The following is a 19,244-nucleotide window of genomic DNA, read 5'->3' on the forward strand; positions in this document are numbered from 1 at the left end:
CTGGTATTACTTTTCATTAATTTCTTCAAATGAAGATGAATGGATTTAAAAACACTTCAAGTACCTACATCACTTGATAATACATTAAATTTGAGTCTTATAAAAATCATCTTGGAGTGTTGGATACGGTGCCAACGTGCTGAATCAGGATCTCTGGTCTTGGGATCCAAAAGTCTCTACTTTTATTTATTTTTTAAAAACTAACTTAAGCCTAGCTTTCTTATCTTTTTTAAAAATAATTAATATATTTATCTGGCTGCACTGGGTCTTTGTTGTGGCATGTGGGATCTAGTTCCCTGACCAAGGATAGAACCAGGGCCCCCTGCACTGGGAATGCGAAGTCTTAGCCACTGGACCACCAGGAAGTCCCAGGAGTCTGTGCTTTTCACCAGAAGATTCAGGTGGTCTGAATACCACACATTAAAAAATGACCACAGATCTGTGTTGTCCAATATAGTAGCCATGAACTGCATGTACCATTGAGTACCTGGAATGTAGCTAACACAAACTGAGATGTGCTATAAGTACAAAGCACACACTGGATTTTGAAGAAAAATATATTAAAATATTTTGAAAAATATATTAAAATATATGAAATGTCTTATTAAAAATGAAAGATATATTAGAATATATTAAAATATGGAAAAAGTGAAAAAATATATTAAAGTTTATTGAAATTTATGAAAAATTATTAAAAACATACCTTAAATATATTAAAAATTTGGATTTTTTTATATTCATTACATGTTGAAATGAAATTTTACTGCTATATTGGGTTAAATAAACTGGGTTAAATAAAATGCATTATTAAAATCAGTTTTCTTTGTTGTTTACTTTTTAAAAGCGGTTGCTAGAAAATTTTAAACTATATATGTGGCTCACATTATATTTCTATTAGATAGCACTTCATGGTGACCTTTGAAATGGGAGTGAGGGAGGCCCCTAAAGCCACCTGTAAAACATTGGACATTTGTCCTGGGAAGAGGTCAGAGGTCCAGGGCTTTCATCAGATTCTCAAGCTGGTTAATTTTGTAATCAAAGCCAGGGATCACTAGTTAGACACTTTGCTGGTGATCACAGAGCAACAAGAAAGTGCTCCATTTTTGTTGGTTTTGTTTCTGTTCTATAAAAATCTCAGTATTCTGGATTCGGATCTAGGAATGCCTTGGTAAACCTTCTGAAGTAGCAATTAATTCTACCTCTGTTTTGCAGATAAGGAAACTGAGGTTCAGAGAAGTGAAGTAACCTGCCTAAAATCACACAGCTGGTTAATGCTAGGTTTGGGGCTCATGTCACCCCTATCCGACTCCAGTGATCTCTGCTCACACAAAGTATGCAGCTTTTTAAAGATAGTTTGTGATTTCTGGCTGACAGTGTAAGCTGATCATTTGCTATGACTTTTCTCTAAGGAGAGCATATGTTTACTGTGACAGTCCTCATTTGTGTCTTCTGTCCTGGCATAATTATTAATAGCAGCTTTATCACTTATGAAATTGCCCTGGTTTGGACTTTATACGATAAGCCAGTCTTTCAGCCATGGATCTGGAGGCTGCTATAAACTGAGGCTCTTACTGTTCATTTTCTCAGATAGTAAGCGCTGCTGTTTTATGTGAGGAGGGGGAGGCTTCCGCAGCAAGGTGTTTCTGAGGTTCTGAGTTTCTCATGCTTGATAGAGTCCACATGGGGTCTCACTGGTAAGATGGCTCGTTATGTCGACCAAGCAAACAAAGAATAAATCACAGTGATCCTTGAGACTGACCAAATTGCCCAAATGGCATCCTGTTATCTCACTGGCACCTATCTTCTCAAAGCTGTGGAATCTTCTCAGATTCCAGACCTCCAGCTACGTGACCATCCCCTCAGAATTTTTCATTGGTAGGGTGTAAGAAGGACTCTGTCAGAAAGGGAGGACGCTGGTCCTCCTTAAGAGCCAGTCACCCTCTCTTTTTCCTCTAATAAATTTCCCTTTTCTTGCCTGACTGCCTGGGTCGCTCTCTTTTTCTCTGTACTCGCCTTAAAATGCTGTGCTGATATGCTATGGACTTGGGTACCTGGTTATTGATCCACCCCCTCCCACATCAGTTTCAGTTGGGAGCAGACAGAAGAGGAAGAAAAATTGGGGGAGAAAAAGACAGGGAGATAAGAAAAGGAGGCAGATAATGATATACCTCAAGGAATCTAGGGTGTTAGCTGAGGAGAAATGGAGAAACGGGCTAGAACCAGGACTGCTGAGGCAAGGATTCTCTCTCTTGAGTTTTATAGCACTGGGGATAGGAGATGTCATTTAAAATGACCTTCATAGATAAAAACTTGGGGACATCCCTTGAAACCTTTTCCACTCCAGGTAAGTTTCCAGTTAGTAGGACTGGAATGCAAAACTAGGAAGTCAGGAAACACCTGGAGTTGGAGTAACAGGCAAATTTGACCTCGGAGTACAGAATGAAGCAGGGCAAAGGCTAATAGAGTTCTGCCAAGAGAACACACTGGTCATAACAAACACCCTCTTCCAACAACACAAGAGAAGACTACATGGACATCACCAGATGGTCAACACCAAAATCAGATTGATTATATTCTTTGCAGCCAAAAATGGAGAAGCTCTATACAGTCAGCAAAAACAAGACCAGGAGCTGACTGTGGCTCAGATCATGAACTCCTTATTGCCAAATTCAGACTGAAATTGAAGAAAGTAGGGAAAACCACAAGACCATTAGGTATGACCTAAATCAAATCCCTAACGTTTATACAGTGGAAGTGAGAAATAGATTTCAGGGACTAGATCTGATACACAGAGTGCCTGATGAACTATGGACGGAGGTTCGTGACACTGTACAGGAGACAGGGAGCAAGACCATCCCCATGGAAAAGAAATGCAAAAAAGCAAAATGGCTGTCTGAGGAGGTCTTACAAATAGCTGTGAAAAGAAGAGAAGCAAAAAGCAAAGGAGAAAAGGAAAGATATACTCATATGAATGCAGAGTTCCAAAGAATAGCAAGGAGAGATAAGAAAGCCTTCCTCGGCGATCAGTGAGAAGAAATAGAGGAAAACAACAGAATGGGAAAGACTAGAGATCTCTTCAAGAAAATTAGAGATACCAAGGGAACATTTCATGCAAAGATGGGCTTGATAAAGGACAGAAATGGTATGGACCTAACAGAAGCAGAAGATATTAAGAAAGGTGGCAAGAAAACACAGGATAACTGTACAAAAAAGATATTCACGACCCAGATAATCATGATGGTGTGATCACTCACACTCACCTAGAGCTGGACTTCCTGGAATGTGAAGTCAGGTGGGCCTTAGGAAGCATCACTACGAACAAAGCTAGTGGAGGTGATGGAATTCCAGTTGAGCTATTTCAAATTCTAAAAGATGATGCTGTGAAAGTGCTGCACTCAATATGTCAGCAAATTTGGAAAACTCAGCAGTGGCCACAGGACTGGAAAAGGTCAGTTTTCATTCCAATCCCAAAGAAAGGCAATGCCAAAGAATGCTCAAGCGACTGCACAATTGCACTCATCTCACACGCTAGTAAAGTGATGCTCAAAATTCTCCAAGCCAGGCTTCAGCAATATGTGAACCGTGAACTTTCAGATGTTCAGACTGTTTTTAGAAAAGGCAGAAGAACCAGAGATCAAATTGCCAACATCTGCTGGATCATGGAAAAAGCAAGAGAGTTCCAGAAAAACATCTATTTCTCCTTTATTGACTATGCCAAAGCCTTTGACTGTGTGGATCACAATAAACTGTGGAAAATCCTGAAAGAGATCGGAATACCAGACCACCTGATCTGCCTCTTGAGAAACCTATATGCAGGTCAGGAAGCAACAGTTAGAACTGGACATGGGGCTCCGGCCACATCAGCCTGAAGGCGCCCGATCTCGTCTGATCTCGGAAGCTAAGCAGGGTCGGGCCTGCTTAGTATAAAAAAAAAAAAAAGAACTGGACATGGAACAACAGACTGGTTCCAAATAGGAAAAGGAGTACGTCAAGGCTGTATATTGTCACCCTGCTTACTTAACTTTTATGCAGAGTACATCATGAGAAATGCTGGGCTGGAAGAAACACAAGCTGGAATCAAGATTGCCCGGAGAAATATCAATAACCTCAGATATGCAGATGACACCATCCTTATGGCAGAAAGTGAAGAAGAACTAAAGAGCCTCTTGACGAAAGTGAAAAAAGAGAGTGAAAAAGTTGGCTTAAAGCTCAACATTCAGAAAACTAAGATCATGGCACCCGGTTCCATCACTTTATGGCAAATAGATGGGGAAACAGTGGAAACAGTGGCTTACTTTATTTTGGGGGGCTCCAAAATCACTGCAGATGGTGATTGCAGCCATGAAATTAAAAGACGCTTACTCCTTGGAAGGAAAGTTATGACCAACCTAGACAGCATATTTGGAGAAGAGTACTCCGGTACTCTTGCCTGGAAAATCCCATGGACAGAGGAGCCTGGTGGGCTGCAGTCCATGGGGTCGCTAAGAGTCGGACATGACTGAGCAACTTCACTTTCACTTCTCACTTTCATGCATTGGAGAAGGAAATGGCAACCCAGTCCAGTGTTCTTGCCTGGAGAATTCCAGGGATGGGGGAGCCTGGTGGGCTGCCGTCTATGGGGTCGCACAGAGTCGGACACGACTAAAGTGACTTAGCAGCAGCAGCAGCAGCAGACAGCATATTAAAGAGCAGAGACATTACTTTGTTAACAAAGGTTCATCTAGTCAAGACTATGGTTTTTCCAGTAGTCATGTATGGATGTGACAGTTGGACTATAAAGAAAGCTGAGCACAGAAGAATTGATGCTTTTGAACTGTGGTGTTGGAGAAGACTCTTGAGAGTCCATTGGACTGCCAGGAGATCCAACCAGTCCATCCTAAAGGAGATCAGTCCTGGGTGTTCACCGGAGGGACTGATGTTGAAGCTGAAGCTCCAATACTTTGGCCACCGATGCGGAGAGCTGACTCATTTGAAAAGACCCTGATGCTGGCAAAGATTGGGGGCAGGAGGAGAAGGGGACGACAGAGGATGAGATGGCTGGATGGCATCACTGACTCAATGGACATGAGTCTGAGTGAACTCCAGGAGATGCTGATGGACAGGGAGGCCTGGCGTGCTGCGATTCATGGGGTCGCAAAGAGTTGGACACAACTGAGCGACTGAACTGAACTTGGGATCTTCTGGTGTTTTTAGTGTGTGGTTACATCATCATAGGAGCTGCTCTCTTGTTTTGGCAGCTGTTTCATAATGATGGTGAGAAACATCCTACTGACATTGTCCAAGAGCAAGAAATCAGTTCAGGCATTTATGGGGTGGGTTAATTGTGCCGGAACTGACACACACAACTTTATTTCCCTCCTCCACACCTGGTCTAATGCCTGGCCTGACCAATGAGTCTCACACTTTCCCACTCAGTTTGCCAAACCCAATTAAAGGACATAAAAAGCTCAGCAGAGAGAGCTTGCTGCATTGTGAGACTGTGGCTCAGGTTAAGACACTTGAACCTCAGTTCATTCACATGTAAAATAGGAATGACAATAGCTACCTTCCCATTCTGATGTAAGCTGGTAAATGTGAATAAAAATGGAAACAATAAAGGAGTTTTTTTAATAACAAGGAAGAGAAGCAAAGTTCTAGGTTATTTAAAATGGGATAAACATAAGTGCTGTGTTTACTTTTTGTATGCACCCTTGGATGCTTTTTTCCCTGAGGAGCCAGCCTATCCCTGTCACTGGTCCCCATTTGTCTGTGCACTCCCTACTGTGGGGGCCCACACAGGTACGCCTCCTGGGAATTCCTTGGCAGGCCAGTGGTTAAGACTCCAAGCTCTCACTGCCAAGGATTTGGGTTTAATTCCTGGTTGGGGAACTAAGATTCCACAGGCAAAAAGAAAAAGGTACACTTCCGGAGAGAGTCTGGCTGCATTCTCAAGGGGGTGCTGCGAGGGTAACCACCTCCACTGTGGGAAAAGGCTATGGGGCTGTGGAAAGGAGCCTGGCACAGCAGGATGGGAATGTGAGTGCCTGGCCACCGAGGGCGCCCTGCAGCCTGTGAACCATCCTCACCGGGAGGGATCAAAAGCCCGCTGCAGGTGACTCATGGCGTGGGGCTGCCAAGCCAACTCTGTTTTCCTTGCAGGTCTGGACCCTGCGGGCCCTTTATTCAACGGGAGACCTCCAGAGGATAGATTAGATCCCAGAGACGCACAATTTGTTGACGTCATCCATTCTGACACAGACGGTAACATTCCTGTCCTAGTGGGTCAGTGACCATCCCCACCCCCACAAACTCCCAAAGAGCCTCTCCCTGTGGGGATGCTCGTGCAGAGGTGGATCAGGTTCCTCCAGATTCCTTCTTTACCTAAGGGGCAGGCTTCCAAATCCACAGGAAGATTGAAGGGAAGTGGTTTTATGCAGGCATCTAGGACCTCCTGAAAGAGTGGGGGTGCCCTTCTCATCATCTCTTATTTGTAAAGTGATCATCTTGACCCATCAAGGAGAGGCTGGTTTGCACACCATGGACATATATATATATATATATATTTTGGCTGTCTGGGTCTTGGTTGTGGCATGTGGGATCTAGTTCTCTGACCAGGGAATGAACCTGGGCCCCCTGCACTGGAAGTGCAGTCTTAGCCATTGAACCACCAGGCAAGTCCCCACACGGAGCATTTGTGAACTGCCTATACCTCTCCAGCTCTCTGTAGATCTTCCTGGCTATTTCTGTCTTTCACGGTGTTGATTTCATTTCCGATACTGGGTACATAATGTGGCGGTTGGGCTGATGTTAAAGATGGGTCTTTATATCCATGTGTCTGGGAGGACAGCTGGAGTAGGCACTTAGGGAGGGCAAGGGGACAGAATGACAGAGTGGTCATTCAGTAGTACATCCCCTTTGTGATACAACCACCTGAAAAACCCTTTACTGGCTATCATGGGCACTCTGGGGTGGTACTGTGTGCCTTAGAATAAATGTCTCTGTGAAATAGCTTGTTTTACTATGTAGTGTCTGAAGTGTTATCCATTTGGATGCAGTACCTCAATGCCATTTCAATTCTGGAGGGTGCAGAGTAATTTATTTTTTGTTCTTGGAAAGAAAGTAAAAGAGGAAAAAGTATAAGTTTTGCAGTCAGGCAGAGGTGGACTCAAACCCCAGGTTTTGTTCTTTCTGGTGACGTCATATTTGTTCCGTAGGCCTCTGAGCCCCAGAATCTTCATCTGTAACTTACTTCAAATGAACTTACCAATGGTTACTCTTCAGACATTGCGAATACTAGAAGAAAACTGTATAAAACCCCTAGTATCACACCCACGGACACATGCAGTGTCTCAATACGTAATAGTGGGCTTTCCAGGTGGCGCTAGTGGTAAAGAACTTGCCTGGCAACGCAGGAGATGTAAGAGATGAGGGTTGGATCCCTGGGTTGGGAAAGTCTCCTGGAGGAGGGCATGGCAACCCACTCCAGTATTCTTCCCTGGAGAATGCCCATGGACAGAGGAGCCAGGCGGGCTCTAGTCCATAGGGTTGCAAAGAGTTAGACGTGACTGAGCATGCACGATTATTATTGCAATGATACACTATACATGTGTGTATACATATATATACATACATTCATATATATAATCTTTTAATCAAGGATTTTTTGAGATACAAGGAGATTTTTTGAGATACTTTGGAGATACAAGGTTAAACAGAATAAGCAATTATTAAATCTATCTATAATTTTCTAGGTCTCCATTTTCTAGAAGAGTTTCCAACCTTTTAACCATCCTAGATCCCCCAATTGTAAGGGTTTCTCCTACTAAGTGAAGGTTTCCTGTTTCTTATTCATTAAACACTTACACAAAAGCAATTAGAGGCTCAGGAAGCACCCAGCAATAAGAGTGTTCCAGCCAAATATAAACATGAGACTTATCATTTTATCAGCGAGGCAGTGAATGAGGGCCAAAACTCTCATTTTCAGAAATATCAGACATAAATTCTATTACCAGCTTCCTAGTCTCTTACTTGGAAATCCCTGCTTTCTAGCTATGTGGTTGCTGCGCTGCAGTTAGTCGCTCAGTTGTGTCTGACTCTGTGATCCCATGGACTGTAGCCAGCCAGGCTCCTCTGTCTATGGGGATTCTCCAGGCAAGAATGCTGGAGTGGGTTAACTATCTGACTAACTTTGAACAAAATATTTAAATACATATAATGACAACAATAGCAGCAATGACAAAAATAAGACAATCCCTGCCTATATCCTGTTATAGGCAAATAAGCTATGAGATGGGAAGAGTTCAAAGCAGTATGAAAGCATAGTATATTCTCTTTTAGCACTGGGCTACAAGAAACAATTAGGAAACATAGACTTCTACCCAAATGGAGGATTGGATCAACCTGGTTGCCCCCAAACAATATTTGGAGGTAAGTACAGATCTTTATATTGCACAAAACAGTGGTTTTTAAAGGGTGTATTTTAAAAATCTGATTATCATTCTATGTGGGTTTTAAAAAAATATTTATTTATTTATTTGGCTGCTTCAGGTCTTAGTTTCGGATCTTCCTTGCTTCATGTGGGATCTTTCTTCGTGGCACTTGGACTTTCTTTTCTTGCTGTGAAGCTCGGCTGTCTACTGAGGCACTCCCGTTCTGGAGCACGCAGGCTCAGTACTTGTAGCATACAGGCCCGGCTGCCCCATGGCATGTGGGAATATTAGTTTCCCCACAAGGGATAGAAGCCTCATCCCCTGCATTGCAAGGTGGATTCTTAACTACTGGACAGACCACCAGGGAAATCCCAATGTGAAATTGTTTTTGTTTTTTTTTAAGCTTTATTTTTTGGCTGTGGCAGGTCTTCACTGCTGCACTCAGGCTTTCTCTAGTTGCAGTGCGTGGGACTTCTCATTGCAGTGGCTTCTCTTGTTGCAGAGCCCTCAGGCTTCAGTAGTTGCTGTGCGTAGGTTCAGTAGCTGCGGCTCTTGGGCTCTAGAGCTCAGGCTCAGCAGTTGTGGAGCAAGGCTTGGTTGTTCTGTTGCATGTGGAATCTTCCTGGACCAGGAATAGGACCCATGTCCCTTGGATTGCAAGGTAGATTCTCAACCACTGGACCACCAGGGAAGCCCTGTGGAATTGTTATTAATTGAAAACAAATTTTCTGAGATGATAGAGGTGGTCCAACTATGAATTTTAGATAAAACATTACTACTTAAATATACTACTTTAAACAAGCATAACCATAGGATTAAAAACTATTATGAATTATTTCTCTCTCTTGAAAAGGTATGTCTTTGACTTAGACAGTCCATATTTGACAATCTCTCCTAGAGGAATAATGGAAAATGCAGTAAAAAATCGGAGTGCAAAGATGTTCAACACAGGATTATTTATAACAGTTTTTAGAAATAATCTAAATCTCCAACATAGGAAAATTATTAAATAGCATGGCGCATCCTAAGCAAAGGGATATAATTCTTAAAAAACATGTTGTTAGTTTAATGAAAATATTTCCAATATGAAATATTTACAAAGTGAAAAGGAGACAAAATTAAACAGCATAATCTTAGTTTGTTTTTTAAGTGTATATTTGGACATGTGTTGCTAAGTCGCTTCAGTCGTGTACGACTCTGTGTGACCCCATAGACGCCAGTGGACATGTGTAAGTATAGGAAAAAAAGACTAAACATTAAATGCTCCAAATAATTATTAGTGGTGATTTTTGGATATTGGATTTCTAGTTGATTTTTAGGTCATAATTTCCTATTATGTTATATTTTCTGAATGAACATATGTTAGTTTTACAATGAGAAAAAACTCACAACATAGGTAGTTAGAAGACAACATTAAAGTGTGATGAGGGTACAGAATTTAAAAAAAAAACCCTAAATGCTCTGAATCTGTATTGCACAATTTTTAGATAAAACTAAACAATCATGGAAATAATTCTAGAAAAAAAATGATCTTGGTACCAAAATAATAGCTGTTTATGGTCCCATGGAAATGCTGTAGCATTTGAAAACGATCCAGATGAAATGGCGTAAGTAGGGCAACCATATTGTACTATAAATAGTGTTTGTTCAATTGTACCATAAATGGTATGTGTTCAAATCCTGTCCCGTGTGCTGTAGTGTAACAACATCCATGAACAGCCAAGGATAATGTGCTTTGCTTCTAAAGGACATCCTCCATGGTGTTATTAACTTCATTGTTTCTGCAAGTGGAGGTTCCAGGAACGATAATTAAATGTCGATTTGTCAGATTTTACTCCAGCCAGCTTGGCTGCATGCTTCTCTCTTTTGCCCAGTTTATTTCCTTTTGTCCTTCTCTAATTCCTTCTATGGACATATGTGGACTCTGGAGGAAGAAGAAACATTGATCTGACTCTAGCACCCAGTGCCTCTTCAACTACTGGCTCATAATTACAACTCTTCTTTTGATGTGGTTCACTGTCTGTTATTTAAAAATTCTTCTTTGAGTACTCATCTTTGGGACCCAGTTCCCACTTCTACATGACTTCTCCACCTGACCTATCGACCTGCTGACAAGCCTCTCTGTACTGTAGTCCTTCATCAGCTCCAACTCTTCTGTGCTTCATCACCCCTCTCACCATCACACCACATGGCACCCACCAAGCATTAACCTGCATTTGTCTGTCACCTCTTCTTGCCCATTTATGGCTTTCAGTGCCACATCCTATTGTTCAGCTCCTCTCACTTCACATTTCACCTTTGTAGCAGAACTGGAGCCCCTGCCCCTTATCTGCTCTCATGAGCGCCCTGCACGCCCCCAGGCCCTTAGGTTTCTGCCAAGTGAGCCCCTGTCTTTGCTTGGGCACATTCTGGAGAAGTCATGGATTCTTCTTGATCGGGTACAAGGCCCAGGCAAACTCGCTCACTTCTCCATGGCCCTCAAGACCCTCAGAAATGCCAGAAAGGCCTCGTGCTTATCTCCTGCTGCCTCCCTATGATCACTCCTTGTGCTCTATTCCAGATACCTCCCAAGCTGTAAACCCTCACCTCTCAGAGCTGAGCTAGGTTTGACTTTTGTACCTTGATCAAGGTCCCACCTGAAGGAGCCTTTGTATCTATCCTAACCTTAGATCACAAAGTTGGTCTTTACATCCGTTTCTCCATCCAACCCTGGGGGGAAGCACCCTCCATGCTTTTTCACAGCTACCTCCTCTCTTTGCCCTCCTTGGGGTCTTTCTCTACCAGTTTCTCCCCAGTGCCTTCTTTCTCTAATATCTTTACTGGTTTAAATGTGCTTCTTTCTGCTAAAAACCTCCAAGGGATCTCTGACTACCCTGACATTTCAGGGACAAAGGAAGGACAAAGTCAAATCCTTGAACATCTCTGAGTCTCAGTGTCCTGCCAGATAAAATGGGGATAATCATGCCTCTCTTGTCACTTACTGTTTGTCAGCATAAATCTTGATCTATCGGGTTTTGTAAGGATTAAACTGAATTAAGTACACTGGAGCTATTAGCACTGTGCCTCGTGTGTAAGAGACATAATCAATTATGTGGATGAACAATATGCGAGGGACTTCCCTCGTGGTCCAGTGTCTGGGACTCTGCACTCTCAATGTTGGGGGCCGGGATTCAATCCCTGGTTGGGGAGCTGGATCCCACATGCCCCAACTAAAGATCCCATGTGCCACAGCTAAGACTTGGTGCAGCCAAATAAATTTTACAAAGAACAAAAAACAATATGCGATACACTATTTACTACTAAATGCTACAACTATTCTTTGATTATTCCTTATACAACCAAGGAATGCAGTACTTCAAGTGCGACCACCAGAGGTCCGTGTACCTGTACCTTTCTTCCTTGAGAGAGAACTGCACCATCACCGCGTATCCCTGTGACTCCTACCGGGATTATAGGAACGGCAAGTGTATCAACTGTGGCATATCACAGACGGAGCCCTGTCCCGTTCTGGGTAAGTCCAGCCAGCAGTTTCCCACTCTGGTTAACAAAGAGCTAATTTCTGGTAGAATCTCAGCACCATTTTAACCGTCTAAAAACGGGCCTGAATATCCTGTGTTCCATCTAACGATGGGCCTGAATATCCTGTGTCTTAATTTCCTTAGCTTTTTCTAGCCAATAGTTCTGTGAAGTACTCTGGAGTCTCCTGATACTAAAGAATGTTAGAAAAGCAATCTATATAGGATTTCATCCAGAACGGAGTGCCACCTCCCTGGATGCTTTATTCTAGCAAGAAAAAGGAGGTTCCACAAGAGTTTCACCTTACGCAGTCTACTCCCATGGGGTTAGGAACACCCTTCTCCAGGCATACAACCTCTCTGTTAGGGGAGGGTCTTACAGGATGACCCCTTCTAACAAGTCATATCCGTTAATGCTCCCACATCACACTCCGGTGTTCTCTGCATGTACACAAACACAGGGTGAGCTGGAGTAATAACCATGGAGGCTATTTGGATATTTGCTAAGTGTTAGTGGAAATATCAGAGAAGGCAATGGCACCCCACTCCAGTACTCTTGCCTGGAAAATCCCATGGATGGAGGAGCCTGGTGGGCTGCCGTCTATGGGGTCGCACAGAGTCGGACACGACTGAAGTGACTTAGCAGCAGCAGCAGCAGCAGTGGAAATATTCCAGGTGATGATGACTTCGCAACTAAATGGTCGTGACAATTTTCTAATTGTTCCCAAAGGAAAAACTCAAGTTAACATCAGGTTAGGCTATAGACAAGGGGTTCTCAACCTTGACTGTATATTTGAATATGGAACTTTTAAAAAATACTGATTCCTGGGTCCCAGAATGTGGAGGCCACTCCCTAAGCAGTGGGAAAAGGGGAGAGAGAGAGGCCCCAGTGCCAGCCCTTAGCTTCATTCCTGCTGGCACAGTCACAAACAAGGATGTTCTCTTACCTCTCGACATAGTCACATGGCCATTCCAAGTTCTGTGCAGTTTAGGGGCCCAATTATAGTTCTTCAAGAAAGTGCATTGTTTTGCAAAAGTGATGCTGCTCTAGGTATAAATCTGAATCTGTTTTAAATAATCTAGAAAATGAAGGTATTACTGAAAAATATCAGTGCTGTTTTTAGTCTAGGACTTCCCTGGTGGCTTAGTCGGTAAAGAATCTGCCTGCAAAGTGGGAGACCTGGGCTCAATCCCTGGGTTGGGAAGATTTCCTGGAGAAGGGCATGGCAACCCACTCCAGTATTCTTGCCTGGAGAATTCCATGGAGAGAGGAGCCTGGTGGACTATAGTCCCTGGGGTCACAAAGAGTCGGACACGACTGAGCGACTAAGCACAGCACATTTTTAGTTTTCAGTGTGTGTCACTTCCCACACCCCTGCTCCTGAGAACCAGGGCTGGGTGATGTGATGTCAATAGAAAGAGGGAAAAGTCACTGGAGGGTCCTTTTAAAAGCCCCAGCTCTTAGGGCTATAGGGTTGTGAAAAAAGTAAGGGGGCTGCTGGGGCGGGGCATGCCCTGGTGGCCCTGCAGGTCCTCACCACGGGGGTGGGTATGAGGGCGATTGTCTTGGCGGTGGTGGTGGCAGTCAAACCCGATGTTCAGTCTCCCCAACTGCTTTTATGTTCGTAGAACACATGTTGACATTACACTCTTCTGACTTGTTTTATAGGCTATTATGCTGATAACTGGAAAGACTATTTAAGGGAGGGGGATCCTCCTATGATTAAAGCATTCTTTGACACAGCTGAGGAGAAACCCTTCTGCAGTGAGTGGTGAATGTGCTTGTTTGCTGTTGCCCGACTCTTATTTTTGGAATGTCTGAGTCTCAGCTTCCTGGTTACTTCTTGGCACGTGAAGGCCGTGGTGAAGCATGGACTTTGGAGCTGGAAGGACCTAGGTTGAATCTTGAGTCTACCGCACAACAGCTGTATGACCAAGACATTTAACCTCTCTGAGGCTCAAAGTTCTGCTTGGTAAAATGGGGACAATCATGCCTACCTTCTGGGTTAAAAGAATTAAAATCTCAACAAGTCATAGTTGTTAACTCCACTGGATGGCCATTCTAATTCCTGAGATCTTCCAGAAAATTTGCTTGAGACATGAGGTTATGACTAGGAAAAGTCAGCTGTCAGCGACATCTATAGGCCAATTCCAGCTCCAAAGTAGCCACAGTGACCTTCTAATGACATTGAGAGGTTGGGTATTCAAGATGGAGGCTAAATAGGCCAGCAGATAATTAGATGCCCTAGGAAGCAAGTAGGAATTTCCCTGGGTAGATGTACATCTTACAATCTTATCTCCCTTTTCACTTTCCTTGGGAGTCTCCCTTCTAAAGGGGGTTGCACATCACCAGGTTTCCCTCCTCTTTTGGAGCATGTGTAGCAGCTCAGGGTTTGGAATCTGCCTGATCCAAATGGGACAAGTTCCTGAGTAATAACAGGCCATGAAACAGCAACTCCATGGCTGACGTTATGCCCTCGTAGGACTGTCATCTCCCTGAGCCTCTTTGCCCTTCTCTGAAAGTCTGACCCAGAGATAGTAAATTTGACTATCATGGTGGGATCCCCATCTTTCCAGATCATTCTCAACCTTGGGGTAGGTAGGAAGAAAGAGTAGATAGGAAGAAAAGTTCTCTGGACATATTATGTGCCCTCGTTCATTCAGTAGGAATTAATGGGTATCAATTGGAGACGGAAATGGCAAACCACTCCAGTATTCTTGCCTGAAGAATCCCATGGACAGCTGTCAGGCTACAGTCCATGGGGTCACACAGGGTTGGACACGACTGAAGTGACTTAGCAAGCAAGCAATGGGTATCGATAGGTATTTCTGCTGGGATTACAAAGGAATCATCATCCCTTCCCAGTTATTGTTGTAGCATTAAAATATTTTAGCTTTTTTTTTTTAACCCCATAAGACATCACACAGGCAATATTTGCATGGATATACACATTCACTTACCACTTTTTTGATTATCATTTTTCTTGTATTTTGTAAATACAGTAAAGTGTGCTGACTAATGAGGGGAGAATACCAGAGCATGATAAGAACTCTGAGAGAGACCTGACTTAGTCTGAGCATCAGTGAAGGCTTCCTCGAGGAAGTGCATTAAGTCAAAACCTGAAGGATGAATTGGCAAATGGGACAAAGCCCAGACACAGGAGAGAGCGTGGCAGTGCAGGTGGCATTATGGCATGACTGGGCAGAGATGACGGAGGCTGGGTAGGCTGGTGGACGTGACCCAGACTGCGAAGGCCTTGTCAGCTGGTGAGGGTCTCCACATGGCCTATTTAGTTTATTCTGAAGCGGGCAGGAATTGTGGTGAATCATTCATACTTGGCAGTAGGCCATGAAACTTCAGTCATTAACGTGGGAACACTGATCCGAGAGTGGTGCCTGAACATGGCAACTGGATACCATTGAGTTCTGCCATCACTCAGGCCATCTTTACCAAAGAGAATAGAGAGAAATATTGGAAAATTCTGCCCTGAATCTTTGCAGAAAAACTAGAGAGGAAGGGAAAAAGAGACCTAGTTATTAGGTAGGTCAGGTTTTCAGGAACTGAACATTCAGGAAAGCATTTGGGAATATTTCTCTCACACCATGCTTTCTCCCTGTTTTGAAGTATATCATTACTTTGTGGATATTATAACCTGGAATAAGAATGTAAGAAGAGGATCCATTACAATCAAATTGAAAGACAAAGCTGGAAACACGACAGAATCCAAAATCAATCAGTAAGTTGGGCTAGGATTATTTGCAATTTGCTACTTTCTTTTTTGTTCAGGGAAGTTAAATTCCAAATATATCAACTTTTTAATCATAGAACTGTACGTGGCTTTGTCCTGTGAAAGATATAAAGGGAATATGTTGCTTTGTGGCTCTTGATCTTTCAGACTGTTTACAAATGGAACTGGTGCAGAAATTTTCTTTCCTTCTACTTTCCTTCCCCACTTCTTTCTCCCTCCCTTCCCTCCCTTCCTCCCTCTCCTCCTTCCTTCCCTTTTTTCCCCCTCCAAATTCTTCCCCCATTTAGTTTGTTATATAATACTGAGCAGAGTTCTCTGTGCTATACAGTAGGTCCTTGTTGGTTATCCATTTTATTTTCTAAATAACTTTATCTACTTATTGTCTGTGCTGGATCTTCACCGCTATGCGCAGGTGAGTAGGAGCTACTCTCTAGCTGCGGTGGCTTCTCTCGTTGTGGAGCACAGGCGCTAGGTATGTTGGCTTAGAGCTTAGTTGCCCCACAGCATGGGAAATTTTCCCCGACCAGGGATCGAACCCGTGTCCCTTGCATTGGCAGATGGATTCTTATGCATTGTACCACCAGGGAATTCCTGGTTATCCATTTTAAATATAGCAGTGTGTACATGTCAATCCCAAACTCCCTAACTTTCCCTTCCTCTCATTCCTCTCCGCTGGTGACCATCAGTTTGTTCTCTAAGTCTGTGAATCTGTTTTTTAAATAACTTCATTTGTATCATTTCTTTTTTATCATACCAGATTTCTCTTTCTCTGTCTGACTTAACTTTACTCAGTATGACAGTCTCTAGGTTTGCTTATACATTTAATTTCAAAAGTCATCCCTGCTCACTGTAAACAATTTAAAGCAGTAAGGAAATATGTGACATAAAAGTCCAAACCCCTGCCACATCCCAACCATCCCATGCCCACACACATACATTTCTATTCTTTTCTGAGCTCATAATATACATATATACACAAACATATATATGTATGTCTCTGACACTCAGAAAATGTATTTTGCAATAGAAAATTGGAAAAATCCTAAAAGTCCAATGAAGGGGAAATTGTTAAATATCCCCATATAATAAAACATTATTCAAGTATTGAAGTTATTTATGAAACATTAAATGAAATGCTTATAATGCACTAAGTGGAAAAAATAAAGTTATATTTTATAAAATCATATACAGTATACAACTACAACAATGTCAAAATAATGAAAAAGAAACAAGTCAAAGTAAGTTAGATTGCCCCTTGGGTGGAAGCGATATGAGTCCTTTCTAAAGCTTCTCTTTCCTTTTCAGTTTTCTGTGCTGTTGTATATATATAGTTTTAAAAGAACTAATAATTTTTTCTTCTATTACTTCTATAATCAAGAAAAAAGGGGGCAAATCCCCAAACCTTTTAATTTAAGCAAAAGCATTTGAGACTCATTTTGTTTCCTGGGTCCTTTTATCTTCTGGACGCTTGTCTTGTCTCTTGGCCTCATTCATAGAGGACCATGTAGAAGGTCATCTGAAACTGGCAATCATCTTATGGGCTGGCTCACTGTGCAGATAAATAGGGAAGGTGTGGGGGTTCTTTTTGGCCATACCATGTGGCTTATGGGGTCTTAGTTTCTTAACCAGGGATTGAATTCGAACCTTCAGCAGTGAAAGTGCAGAATCCTAACCACTGGACCTCCAGGGAATTCCCTGTAAATGACTTTTTCAAATGCATCCTTGGAACACAATAATAACAGCCTTTGTTTATTGAACTAAGCACATTACAGATAGTGGTTAATGTAGCTCTCACTAAAACCCTGTGAGGTGGTATTACCATCCCTATTTTTATATATGAGGAAACTGAGGCTCAGGGAGGGCAAGGGATGTGGCCAATTTCACACTCTTTTCAGCATCAAGATCCCCAGTCCATATTTTCAGGGAGGGAACTGCTAGGGGCCCAATCTTGAGAAACCAGTCTCAGGTACTTTATAGGCTTCAATGAGAAAGGTGGGCAGAGCCCTCATCTGGAGAGTCTAAGAAACAGCAGGGAGACTGCAGTTCTATGAGGAGCAAAACTTGGGTTACATATTTGCTTTACATGTCTTGGAAATTTGAATTTTTTATAGTAAATTTCTCCCAAGTAGGAATTCCTATGGAGAAGGAAATGGCAACCCACTCCAGTACTCTTGCCTGGAAAGTCCCATGGACGGAGGAGCCTGGTAGGCTGCAGTCCATGGGGTCACTAGGAGTCGGACACGACTGAGCAACTTTACTTTCACTTTTCACTTTCATGCATTGGAGAAGGAAATGGCAACCCACTCCAGTGTTCTTGCCTGGAGAATCCCAGGGACAGGGGAGCCTGGTGGGCTGCCGTCTATGGAGTCACACAGAGTCGGACACGACTGAAGTGACTTAGCAGCAGCAGCAGCAGGAATTCCTAAATTTGGAGGCTCCTTTCTCTCTTTTATGAAGGCTTGTTTCTTGATTAAGATAGAGAGCTTAACATCTTTTTAAAGGCACGTCCAGTCATTTCTATTTTAGTTAGTTTGTGAAAAAGTCACCACCGATCAGAGAATATATGGGAAAAAAGTAAATAATTGTTCTATTTTGTGGTAAGATTATGGCTACTTTTCTTTCTTTTGCCAGGTAAACTTTAACATTTTAGTATTCAGTATCTTTACAATTTAAGAAAAGGAAAATAATATTAGGGTATGTACCTTGAGTTTTGGGGGCTTTCTGGGTAGCTCAAATGGTTAAGAATCTATCTGCAATGCAGGAGACCTGGGTTCAGTCCCTGGGTTGGGGAGGTAACTTGGAGAAGAGCATGGCAAACCCACTTCAGTATTCTTGCCTGGTTCCATGGACAGAGGAGCCTGGTGGCCTCCAGTCCATGGGGTCGCAGAGTCAGACATGACTGAGCGACTAACACACACACACACATACTGCTTGAGTTTATTCAGTCTTACCAGACAGTGGGGACATATGAAGTCACATTCAAGGATATTACTTGCCTGTTGATTCTCCCTCTACACATGATTCAAATGTATTTCTTATTTTTTTAACCTTAAAAAATTCAGATATAATTCACATACCATAAAATTCACCTTTTTAAAGTTTGTAATTCACGGGGTTTTAGTATATTTACAAAACATGAAACCATCAATACCATCTAATTTCAGAGCATTTTTGTCATCTCAAAAAGAAACCCCATACTTGTCAGTAGTAATTCCTCATTCCTTCCTCCTGGCCAGCTCCTGCCAACCACTAATCTGCTCTCTGTTTTTATAGATTCTTCTATTCTAGGCAAGTCATATGAATGGAATCATACAATATGCGGGTTTTGTTTCGCTTTACGTGATATTTTTAAGATTCATCTATGTTGAGGCATTCATCAGTACTTCATTCCTTTTTATGGCTGAATAATATTCTGTTTTATGGACATTCCATATTTTATTTTGATCCACTGACCTCTGGCTCAGCAAGCTTCCACTGCACAGTCTGCTCACTCATACCACATTTTATTTACCCATTCACCAGTTGAAGGATATTTGGGTTCTTTCTGCTTTTGGCTGTTATCAATAATGCTG

General features: G+C 42.5%; 1 protein-coding gene across 1 annotated transcript in view; it reads left to right on the forward strand.

The window, feature by feature from the left end:
* Window positions 1–19,244, forward strand: part of LIPH (lipase H) — a 54,574-nt gene that overhangs the window by 20,642 nt on the left and 14,688 nt on the right. Inside the window, exons 4-8 of the mRNA XM_005903381.2 lie at window positions 6,139–6,240; window positions 8,317–8,406; window positions 11,752–11,919; window positions 13,593–13,688; window positions 15,549–15,660. Of these exons, the coding sequence (XP_005903443.1) occupies window positions 6,139–6,240; window positions 8,317–8,406; window positions 11,752–11,919; window positions 13,593–13,688; window positions 15,549–15,660 (568 nt within the window). The remainder of the gene's footprint in view (window positions 1–6,138; window positions 6,241–8,316; window positions 8,407–11,751; window positions 11,920–13,592; window positions 13,689–15,548; window positions 15,661–19,244) is intronic.

The sequence above is a fragment of the Bos mutus genome, chromosome 1, assembly GCF_027580195.1.
Source record: "Bos mutus isolate GX-2022 chromosome 1, NWIPB_WYAK_1.1, whole genome shotgun sequence".
In the NCBI taxonomy this organism is placed as follows: Eukaryota; Metazoa; Chordata; class Mammalia; order Artiodactyla; family Bovidae; genus Bos; species Bos mutus.